The sequence below is a fragment of the Centropristis striata genome, chromosome 1, assembly GCF_030273125.1.
Source record: "Centropristis striata isolate RG_2023a ecotype Rhode Island chromosome 1, C.striata_1.0, whole genome shotgun sequence".
In the NCBI taxonomy this organism is placed as follows: domain Eukaryota; kingdom Metazoa; phylum Chordata; class Actinopteri; order Perciformes; family Serranidae; genus Centropristis; species Centropristis striata.
In genome coordinates this window covers 35,780,869-35,793,594 of record NC_081517.1, presented here as the reverse complement: position 1 = coordinate 35,793,594, position 12,726 = coordinate 35,780,869, and the positions used below count along the sequence as shown (strand labels likewise).

At 39.5% G+C, this 12,726-nt stretch overlaps 1 protein-coding gene across 1 annotated transcript in view; it reads right to left on the bottom strand.

The window, feature by feature from the left end:
- cygb2 (cytoglobin 2) overlaps window positions 1–12,726 on the bottom strand; it is a 29,417-nt gene that overhangs the window by 13,295 nt on the left and 3,396 nt on the right. The window contains exon 2 of the mRNA XM_059340310.1: window positions 9,775–10,504. Within this exon, the coding sequence (XP_059196293.1) occupies window positions 9,775–9,974 (200 nt within the window). The 5' untranslated portion in view covers window positions 9,975–10,504. The remainder of the gene's footprint in view (window positions 1–9,774; window positions 10,505–12,726) is intronic.

The following is a 12,726-nucleotide window of genomic DNA, read 5'->3' as shown; positions in this document are numbered from 1 at the left end:
ATTGCAACATTTGACCAAAGCGTGTGGGGACTCATGCTTGAAAAATAAGAATATTCCCAAGAAACGAATGGCCCGAGGCTGCACAGTCACTCTCTTTCCAAATTCATAACACTCATTATCAAAACATGACCTCAGTCAGTCTGCAAACGATATCCCATGGCCTCAAAATACACAGATACCATCATTTTAATCAATCTCTTGTGATTTTCTTCATTAGTAAGTGGGTTTTTGACTAAAGTGTGATTCACACAAACACACACAATTTTTTTTGTATGTCTGTGAAGTGTGTAATCCACCTCTGCACCATCAGTGTGACAGGAAGTGCCTGGCAGAATCCTTTACAGTGCAGTAGCACTGATGAGGCCCGATAGTTAAGATTGAGTGTAATTGGATGCAGGTGTGCTGAAGAGTGCTGTTTAATTTTCGAGCATGTCTGGTGCTGTTTATGCCAGACGATCAACCTGAAAGACACCCACTGAGAGCACAGCATTAGGCAAATTAAAAAGCTGTATAATATTTTGTTTCTTTCCACAACGTCCAACTCGAGTTTGAATGCTGTTACTTTACTGAAATGTACTGAAAGGGACAGGATGGTTCCTTGATGTGCCGGTGTGCCATGAATACAGTCCACTCAAGTTTTACTCAGTGATCACTGTAAATGGCAGTGGGCATATATTTGGTGATGTTTAGATAAAACTATGTTTTAATGCACCTATTAACATAATCTGACTAGAAATGGCACAATCCCACTTTTTCATGTGGGATTCAATTTTTGTAGGCCAACCCAGAAGCGTCACCTTCTTTTGAGAATTCGCCTATGGGATTTGTGGATTGGATTTTGGATCATTGCAGAAAATAAGCTCGGTGGCAAACTCATGTTTCTGATGCTGACGCATTTTGTATGCTGGATAATCTTCACATATGAACACCACTTTTATGATGTTTGAACCATTGATGCAGCTGACAGAAGTAAAAAAGCTAACGTTATGCTTTAGCAAACTGCACCACGGTCACAAGCTAACCAGCAATTTTGATAAGCTTGTGAAACTGTAACCTAATAAATTGTTAAATTATTAACCTAATCTACAATCTACAATAGTTTGCAGGAGCACTGAAAAACACAACTAGAGGCTGTAAGGCGGACTAGTGAGAGAGGTAGTGTGATGACGTTTAATATCCTCGACAACCCAGAGTAGTCTCATAAAGCCACTTGTTAGCTGCCTTTTTAAGGACACAAAAACTTCCAAATTCACAAGTGGCAGTGTTTACAAATGTATGTCTTTAAATAAAAAGCAAACATCTCTTAAGCTTGTGTTAACCACAGACCTTATTTCAGGCATCTAACCAAAAACCCATTCAAAATCCTCATTGAGTTTGAGAGCATAGACCCCAGGGTGCTAAAATGCTTACTTACTTCCTGGTTTGAGAGCTCATTCCTGTGGCACTCTATGATGAGAAATCAAGAAGATCCCCATTAGGATTCATCTGAGAACCATGAGAATATCTACCATATTTAATGGCAATCAATCCACTAATTTCTAAAAAAAAAAAAAAAATTTAGACTTTTTAGCCTGGATCAAGGTGTTGAACTAACTGACCAACAGACAGACACTGCCATCCCCAGAGCCACAATATTGTGCTTAATGTAAATTGTGGCTTTAAGCGAACACTAGTATAGTTTTGTTATTCATTATTGATCTGTAACCGCTTATTCTTGTTAGGGCTGCGAGGGGCTGGAGCCAGTCCAAGCTGCCATTGGGCGAAAGGTGAGGTACACCCTGGCCAGGTCACCACACCATTACAGGTTTTTTAATTTGGTTGTGAGAAAGTAAAACTAAAATATTAGTACAGCTAGCCTGTCCTGAGATCCTCTCACAAACCTGAGAAACAGTTTCAGCTGTTGTCTCACAAAAGAATAACTGCTGCTTAGACTTCACACTTAAAATGACACTTATCTCTGATGTGTCTGGATTGTGTTTAAGGTCTGCCCAGTGTGTGGAACGAGTTATTTTAGGTGCAGATGTAGTAAATTCCATTCTTAAACCTCCCTGGTAGATGTAAGAGGAGTAATAAACAAAGACATTGTAAATGTGGAATTCTTGTTACGATGATTTGTTTTGATTCAGCTTTCATCACAGCGGACCTCAAGCTCACAGTCGCCCAGTAAGAGGGAGGAAAAATCGTATGCCAAAGCAATAAGAAAGTTTCCACAAGCTTAGCTAAAGGCATATGTTGTGAGAAATTTACCAGACCAAGTTTTATCTTCACTGACAACAATGTAAAGTATAAACTGTTAATACGGTTTACACATTGACAGACATACAAACACTGACTGAAAAACAGAGGGATTTACATGTGAACACACACACATAAACACACACATTCTGCTCTGACCCACTTTAAATCTTGTCAGCGCTCCAGCTGACTAGAATTGCTAGTACAGTTACTTCCCAGTTGGAGTTTGGCCCTCGGCAGCCCAGCTACACTACATCCCCCAGATCCTATGTCATGCTAGACCTACAAAGGCTCGGTTTGCCTGTAGCACTGCTAGCTTGGCTCTACCAGCTGTCACGATATATACACAGTCTTTTCCTCGGTGACGGGAATAATACAGACTGTCTAGTAGCTCTTGTCCTGCTCACACAAACATGAAAGTTAACTGCAGCACTTTAAGAATACTAAGCGCTGCTCTGATGTTTTCTTTGAAGAAAAAAGAACAGTTCTTCTTTTTGTGCCTGTCTTCTTGTGTTAGAATGATAAATGTTTAATCCCCTGAAGTCAAGCCATGACTTTTACAGTACATTAAAAGAAAATATGCAACAGGCACAGAAAGCCTTTTTTGATCTGGTGATTCAGCACCCACAAGTCTCTGTCAAAGGGGCAGGGGAGTTGGGTATAGGGTGTTCACATGGTCATGGTGGGCGTGGTGTAATATTTTATTCTGCTATCACAAATCAAAACTCAGATTTAGACTAATTAACACTTAAACACGCTAAATCCCACCCGTCAAACGCAGACTGGTCAATCATAGCGTAGCATCGGCAGGCTCCAACAAATCTATGAAAGAAAGAGCCTTCTTGACAATGTCGTCTTCTAGCAAAAACCTAAAAAATGGCCAAAAGCTGTTGTGTGGTGAAATGTACTACCAACAAGTTCAAGAACCCATAACTACTTTTTAAAAATCTGACTCTGGCTAGTACAAAAGTGAATATTAGCTCACATTAGCTTGCTAACAGTCAACTTGTCCTTTCTGGTAGGCATAGAGTGCTTAAATAATCAAATGATATGTTTAAAACTAATAGTTTAAGCTAGAGGCAGACATTTTGTTTGCGTTTTAGCCCATGGTTGTCTAAAAGTTAACATTAAGTATACTGAGTTCCAGGACCAATTTCAATCCAAATGTCATGTTTTAAGGTAAATACCATAAATTGATATTGTTACTTTCTTTTTAACCTTTTAGGGAAAATAAAACAGCACAAATCTTACATTCTTACCAATTCCCAGTTACTGAAAACACAAACTGAAAAGAAAAGAATAAAAACACAACATTTCCTACATGCTGAATAAAGTCCCCACATGCTTAAATCCTCCCCTGCTCCTGGATCCTTAATATGTTTTAGAACTGTAATACTGCATGTCTGTAGAAGCATGTTCAGAAACATTTTGTCCCTGTGTGACAGGATTGCTGGTGTTTAGTACTTTGGAGAGCACTGAACACATTCTTGCACCTGTCTGTGCATTTAAATGAAGTCGTCAAAGCCAAAGCAGCACCATTAGTGGGGGTTTTTAATCACACTTTGTTTAGACTGGAAGGGTTTTTATAAATCTTTGGAGTACCATGAACAACCTTGAGCCTCACTGCCGGAACTTCAAGGATGCCTTTTTTCACAAGGCAAACTCTGTGACTTTACAATTATTATTATGATAATTATATAGTCCTGCAGTGGGTTGCACCAGCTACCCATATCAAATGTAGCTTAGTTTGAATGTAATTTCTAACTTAGGTCGGAGTTAATGGTCTCCTAAAATCTTAAAAGTTGCACCAGCTGAAATAGTTCCAATAAAGGCAGAAGTTACACCTAAATCTTCAACACTTCATCCTTAGTAGGTGTAAAGGCCTCCGTATTAGCTATTATCATGGTGCATTGTTTTAAAAGGTGATATAACTTGGAGGATGACGAGAAGCGTATATTGTGCTGACACTTTTTCATCAGCAACGTGTTCTCCGTCACAGATTGCATCCATAAATTGTATAATAAAACCCCCTTTGACATTTATGATGACTTTGATTTACGAGCAGAGATACAGAGGATTACCAGCCTGCTGTGCATATCGACAGAATGCTGGCAAGCAGACATGCAATTGAATAGAGGTGTCTGTGAGCATGCAAAATGAAATGGATACATGTAAAATAATGCATAAGTAGGTTGGCAATAACATATAAAACCCCCTGTGTCATATTGGCAAGCAAACAAATAGCTTTGTTATTAACTACTGATTTTTAACAGTTTGCCAGTATAATCTATCAGTACTATGTTAGTGGTTGCAATTACCATTGTTAAAGGTTATGTTTTCACCACACGATGCCATTGTTGTTTTTCTCCTAGGTATCTAACCTGTAGATGAAGGTTAGTTATCACCTAATCATGAGGCTTTTCCCCAGTTTACCTTTTTAATGTTGTTTTTGTTAGCTACTTTTAACCATTAGCTTCCTCACTCTTGAGTAGTGCTTTTCATTGGCTGCAAAAAGTGGAAACGTAATTTTCTGCAACGTTATTTTGGTTAGTGTGGATTTAATGCTAGAGTAACTAATAATAGATAAACAGTTTGTCTCCGTGATGTAACCAAACATCAGCACAGGGTAACTATCAAACTAGCTACTTTCAGCTTTTTTCTTTTGTACATACATTTTGTTGTTTCCTGATTATTTTTGATAACTGACTTTTTATAGCACCACAATGATTTAACTAACGACTAAATACCTGCAGAACTAATGACATTCCCATCTGCCTCAGCTGTGATCAGTGCTAATTAGCCAATCTGGGACAAAAATGAGTCAAGTCGAGCAGAGCCGAACCTTGCGATGGAAATGAGGCAAAAGTGTATCATTGATGATTAAGAGATGCCACTTAGCATTAACAGTAAAGCAATCCTATATGTGTTTCCTGCTTCAAAGTTCTGTTCGAAATAGTGCATGAAATACCTCAAATTAATAAAGAAAGATTGGCTTAAAAATCTGTTTTGAGTGTGATGATAAATTATCTTCTGCTTGGTAAAAATGTGCTTGAATCCTCTGATCAGCGCTGTCAACACAACAGTACTGTTTGAGTCAAACTATGCAGGGTTTGATTGTCTTCACAAAGCTGCCATATGCACTGTTCTGCTGACGCCTGGGGTGCTCTCACTCTTTGGTGCAATTGCATTTGTACGCATTGGTGAGATCAACTGGGGCTATTGTCACTGTCTATTCTCTCTATGCATCCAGGCACATGGATTTACATGAAAACGCAAAGCGTGATCACATGTTGTACTGATCTCAAGAATATGATCTCAACCGTGCAAGACTTTGACCGAGTTTCCGCCTCAGGTTATGTTAGGTAACTGACGAACTGCCAGCCAACTGTTGATAATCACACTCTTTGTGCATCACACACATAACCTTGGAAATTTAATGTGACTGTGTCTGTCACTGATAGCTGAAGCAAAATTACATTACAAGATCAACACCTTGCTCCATTTCATCTGTTTAAATGTGTCATATATATATATATATATATATATATATTTTTTATTATTTATTTGATAGGGACAATGCAGTTAACATAGATACAGGGCATGCATCTGATGTGCTGCATATAGAGATATCACTTCAGCTAATTTTCAACTCCTGTCCCTAGTTGGGCTTTTACAACTACATACAAAATCACAATACTATAAAAATCCAACATACAATTACCCCATCTACAAAATAGAATAAAATTACAAACAATTACAATATACATTTACCCTGAGAAAAAATAAATACATAAAATAAAAAATAAACCCTGTATAAATATAGCTTAGAGTTTAAGATCCTCACAAATCGATACAACAATAAGGAAAGATAGAAAAGGAAAAAAAAAGAAAAAATCAAAATCTTGCAAAAATCGTACATACCAATCCAAGGTAACTACTCAAACAAATATGCATAAAATGAATATATTTTAGGTTTTGGACTGCTGGTCCGCCTAAAGCAAAAGATTGGTATTTTAAAAATATCAACATAAAAGCAGTCGGCAGTAAATAATTTCTTACAGGAACATTAACACTTTGGGAAATGCTCTTGTTGTTTTCTTGGCTAGAGTTGGAGGAGAAGATTGATAGCAACCTCTGTAAATATGAAGCGCCAGCCAGCAGCTGTTTACTTCTGCATTAAGATTGGAAACAGGTGGAAACAGCTCACCTGGCTCTGCCCAACAACAACAAAATCAACCTAATAGCACCGCTAAATCTACCATTACATGGTACCATCTCTTTGAGAAACAATCGGAAAGACTCTGTGAAGTCACTACTCCAAGCTAAGAATTCGTCCCCACATTCTGTTCTTCCACATCAGAGTTTTTCTGATTAAACAGGTGACATTTAATGTGTTAAGAAGTGAGCTTAAGAGGTGTTGGTAGACTGATGTTGTTACACTTGGATGGAGCCATGGTAATTTTTATTCTAAGCTGGGCTTTAGTGTTCAAATTCTTGCTAAAACCATTCATTTTATTTCCTCAAATTCACAGACTTTCAAGAAAATGTGATTCTTGAAAATGCAGACCAAAGCTGATGACTGCTCCTAGTATATGCTCACAGTAAGTCTGAAATCCAAAATTAAGAGAATCATTAGCTGCAGGTCTTGTTTTTGTAATTTTTTCATTGTTTTCGTCTTTTACACCTACATGTGTTCTGTTGCTCTTCGGTGAAAAGAAACTCTAAGGTATCAATATTTAGCGACAATGGTCAGCAAACACATTCCTGGAAATGTAATGTGTTTGGCACATTTCACATAATTGTTTTTGATTTGACAGGATGAAGGATCTTTTCATCAAGAGAGGAGAAAATATGGCAAATAAGGGAAACACAGATATATAAGAAATCTGAAAGGAGTGACAGAGGAGACAGATAGTGTGGCATGGAGTGAGACATTTAAGCGCCAAAGCTTGTTGCTGTCAACCACAGATAAGAGTGCACGCACACACACGCACACACACACACGCACACGCACACACACACACACACACACACACACAAACACACACACGTACACACACACACACACACACACACGTACATAAAAAAAAATGCTCTCTGCCCCTTCCACTCTCTCCCTCAAGGATTTTCGTCACCCAAACTGAAAATCAGTTTGTCTCACTCACATCAGTCTCCCTTGGCTACGACTCGCTGTCCATTTAAACAAGCCCTTAAGGGCTTTCTTAGTGTGGCACTGAGACAGTTTAGCTGGGGACATTCGGATGAATCAAGTTATTCTGCTTTGATATATATATATTTATATATAAAACATGAAAAGAAGCAGGAAAAACAGTCAAGCCATGTTATATCCAGTTGGTCTGCAACACTTTGCAATGGAGCTTTCGCGGAGAATTACTGCCTTGTTGAAGATTAGGCTTTTGGGAAAAAAGTGTTTGATTTTATGTCTATGGATATGTTTTGACAACTTAAGAAGACGGTACCGATGGTTGAGCCGTGAGTAATATAAGAACAAGGTGCTTACAGTCTATCCAGTGACGGAAAATTATGAGGCAGAAACTGACTTCTTTACCTGAATTTGAGATAAATGTGCATGAACGAGGCACAAATCCAGCATCTCGTATAATCTTGTAAAAATCTCAGAGAAGTTTGGTTTCTTGTTATGCTGTATTGTGAGGAGAGGTGGACTATGGAGTATTTCTTCAGCTTCTTAATGAAGAGAGGAATGCGATGTTCCTTCTTTCCCGACACTTGTCACAGCCCCGTTATTGGTGAGAGGTTGAGGGAATGAGTGCAGAACATGGTGTGCATGTGTGTGTGTGTTCAGCCCCTTTATCCTTATTATGACTGGGATTACGACATAATGTGTCAGTATCTTCTGAACCATCTTAGTGCCTCTGTGTGTGTGTGTGTGTGTGTGTGTGTGTGTGTGTGTGTGTGTATGTGTGTGTGTGTGTGTGTGTCTGTGTGTGTGTGTGTGCCTCTATATGCTTAATTATGTTTCTTTGAAAGTGGTTAATATTCAAATTAAAAATGTGCAGTCGACCAGCGCAACAAATTTTAAGTGGTTTGACTTGACGGCGATCTAAGAATGTACTACCAACTTGGCTTGTTGCATGCACTATTTATACTATAAGTAAAATAATGCTACATTGCTACATTCTACACAGTATCTGAGAAGTGTGTGGAAGTATTTTGGGTTTGTAGAAGAAAAAAGTAGGAGGAGGAGCAACGTGACATAACGAAAATACTGTTATCATCATATGATAGACAGGCCTTTTGTAATGAATGTGTTTGGGAAAAGTCATTTGGGGCCAGTGAGTGTCACATGACCTGCAGTTCTGACTGTGGCCTCTAGGACAAAAATCGCATCACAGCCCAGCACTGTTCAGCAGAGGGATTTGTAGAAATTAGAGATAGTCTTGAAAACACCACTGCAAATACACTCCCACAACCTAAAAACTCTAGTTGTAACCTGTGAAGCTGGTGGAGATGTCAGCGCACTCAGAAGCTGCTCAACCAAATAATTGAGAAACGGCGTAAACAAACACCCACTAAAACATCATGACAGTAACCTCAGTATACTGCGCATGGCTCATTTAATGTTATTTATCTCATTATGCCAGCTTTCAGCAGATTCCCTTTACACATAAAAAGGGGTATAACTAAATTTTCTTTGTTGGAAAAAAAATACTGAAATATATATATTTTTAAAAAGGCTGTATGTGTAATGATATATTAGATCATTATCACATGAATAAATATCTTCCATGAAGATACAATTTAAATGTATTCAGAAATTTTGAAATTTACATATCTTAATGTTGAGTGAAAGACAAATATGTAGAGGGAACTTTTAAAAATGAACTCAATCAAGTTATTTTTTTTACGTAGTTTACAGATTATATACCTATGTTCCCACTGCTATAGCGGATACTGTATTTTTAAAGCACTATACAGAGCCTGTTTTTTCATAACTCGTCACTTCTCACCAAATGTGTGAACCCCGTATTTCTTGGTAAAAAACAAAGCCAAGCAAAAAGCTCCTGAAATGTTTCTCAGTGAAACTGTAAAGATGCTTTTCATTATTTTTACTCAACGTTTTTATAATTACATTTCAGGAGAATATTGTGTGACTTTGTTATCACCGTAACATAAAGATTTGCTTGGCACCACTGCTGTTGTTGAAAAGACCTCTCTGGCTTCATTGTGTGTTTGATATAAATACAAAGTAATACTTCCAACAGAGGGCAGAGGATAATTTAGGAGAGAGGTCCAATTATTTTGGTTTCCGACCCCTAATAACTAAGGATGCACTCGATGGTTTATTGATCATTGATTAGAAGGTTTCATGATTCTCTGTAAGAATGAAACATCTTCACCCAGAGAACAGATAGAAGCAGCATCAGCACACAGCCTTAAACTTAGGAATCTTGTTAAGAATGTAGTCCACTGTTTGAAAGTTTACACACACTGAGACAAATCAGGAAATTTTGATAGTGACAATAAAATCTGCAGCTTTCACTTCTTGACAGCACTCACCTTATGAGCACAGACACCCCCACGTCCTCGCAGTTCTTGTAGACGTGCCCCCACGTGTCCTGGATGATCTCCCTCTCGGCGTCGGACAGTGGCTCTGCGCGCTCAGGACGATCGTCGCGCTCCACCTCTCCTCTCCATACTCCCAGCAGCTGCGGAGGTGGAGGTGGTGAGGGCGGCGGCGGAGACTCCCTGCGAGACATCCTCCTGCGGCGCAGCAGCCCGGAGGCTCCCAGCAGCGCCCGGGGGAGGTAGGGAGCGAGGGAGGGGGGGAGGGTGATGGAGAGCTGAGACCCCACGGCGGGAGCTGGGAGAGGAGTCGGGAAGAAAAGAGGAGCAGAGAGGAGAAAGAAGAGGAGGAGGAGGGGGGGTAGAAGGAGAAGAGGTGGCAGGCGGTGCTCACAGACGACAAAAAGAAAAGGGAAAATGAAGCTCCAAATCCCCCCACTGCCACCCACCAAGCTTTCTCACTCCAAACTCTCCCTCGCTTGTCCTCCCTCCAACTGAAAACTTATTTCCCTCACTGTTTTGCTCCCTATCTCCTCTTTTCTCCTCACTCTTTCCACTTCTCCTCTCCCCACCACTCTCTCTCTTTCTCCCTCTCTCCCCCAGCGAGGGAGATGCTTGTCAGTGATGCTGCTGTTGTTCTCCCGTCACTTCTGCTCTGCCTCTCTCTGATCCTCTCGCTCTGGTGGAGGAGATGAGGCGTTCGGAGGCTGTGTGGTGTGAGGACCTGATGGAGTGAGAGCAGGGTGGGGAGGAAAACAGAGAGAGAGAGAGAGAGAGAGAGAGAGAGAGAGAGAGAGAGGGAGAGAGAGAGGGTGGAGAAATCGATAGAGAAAAAGAGGGGGAGAGAGAGCGACAGGGGTCTCTGACAACACCCCCATGCAACACACACAACTACACACATTGTCTCTTTGCACATCTGAGAGCACATCCAGTACGTAACAATGTGTTTGTCTTTTTCTCTGCCTGTTTTAGACACACACTGACATCAAAATAGCTGTGTAAAACACATCTTATTGTTATTATGAAATATATTCCCTCTGCAAGTGTGCGAAATATTCAAAGTTTAACGTAAATTTGGCTTTTACGCAGATGACACTGTTTTTTGTATGGTTGATTCTGTCGAGTTAGTCCCTGAATAATTACAACACCAGAATAAAAGTGGGTGAGGCCAAACCTTGGAGGAGATACGTGAGATCACTGATTGATCAAAAGAGAATCATCATTTGCACGACAAAGGACAATCCTGCATAAACTTGTCGTATTTCAGTTATCATCAGTAGTGACCGCAATTGTTTTATGCACTTGTACTATAGAGTCCCAACCCGTAATACAATGTGATAGTGATGACAAAGTTTTTGGCGATAAATGGCAAACACTGATCAAGACAGCTCTGAAACATCAACTTAAGTGCAGGATGTTCAAACAGCCATGAAGAAAAACCACAGCAGTTTCATGTAGCATAGCTATGAAGATCAGCAAAGAATTCTGCCTACATTGAGCAGGTACTATCTGCAATGGGAAAGATTAACTGAGGAAAAAGTACCCAGTACCAAAGAGAACTGAGTCAAGTAAAGTGGAAATTCAGCATTAGGTGTAATTGCATCCAAGAAGCAAGACTTTGAAGTCCAAACCACCTCCAGAGGTCCCTAACTTTGTCTGTCTTTCATTTAGTACAGATCAGAAAATGAAAAACAATGACCAGAAAAATGCTACAATGCCCCTCCAAAGCTACAAAGCTGAGGGAAACTGCAGAGTCAGGTGATTATTCTGTTTTGTTACTACAAGCGACCCCTTTCACATTGCATATAGTCATTTGATCCACTGTTGTGAAAATATTGATTATTGCTGCCTTAGCTTTATGAGGTGATTTCAATATTGTGTGTTCTGTTACCCCAAAGTGGCCCAAAAAATCAATTAATGGGGTGTTAATGCACTGCAAGATGCCTGTATTAACCTAGAGTTAATATGTGATAGTAAAATCTAATAAATACCATGCCATTCTCCAGATGCATAGATATGGGTTACAATAATACACATTTCTCCACAATTGAAGGAGTCACATAATCTAAATATCTTGGCATCTGGGAGAAATTTGAATTTAAATGTAATGTAGAAAACCTTGTTGGTAAACTGTGACAGCTTCTCTGTGGCTTGTGAAAATAAGATTGTCGCACCAGTTTTCTTCTTAGTTCTGGATTACAGCAAAGTCAAATATCGACATGCTGCTGACTCTCCTCTGTGGTCCCGAGATTTCATTTACCACTCTGCTCTCTGGTTCATTACTGGTGATAATCACAACACTGCTTTCTATATGATAAAGTTGGCTGGTCACCACTGTCTGACAGATGAAATAACCGCTGCTACTGATACACATGGTTGGAAAATTACCACCTTATATCTGATCTTTGTGGCTCCAGCACTCCATATTTACCACGCTCCAGTGGCTGGTTTAATGCTCCAGCAGCTCCGAACCAGAACTGGAGACCAGACTCCCTTTGCTGTTCATGCAGCGCTCTCTTGGAATAAAATAAAAATCAGACCACTCATACGGCTTTGTAACTTCAAGAACATATTCGATCTCTGCCTGCATGTGATTGATTTCACTGAGCCTGCACCTTGATTATTGTTGATTTTCTGTTTTACTAACTTATTCTGTCTGATAATAGCTTGTTGACGTAAAAAGCACACATTTGCTCAGCCTCAACCTGTAAATATGAATAAAACATCAAAGGTTTGAACATACAAAAAGCAATTTCAGGGTTTATGATGCTGCAAGATTCTGAAAAACACACTTAACAGAAACACAGCAAGACTACCTGCTGCTACAGGGCAATAGCAACAGATAAAATAATCTTTGGGCATACATAAAATTGTCTTTTATAATTATTGACTTGAAATCCAATGAAAAAAATAAAAATAATCTGGAGCCCTGATTTCATTTTTTCT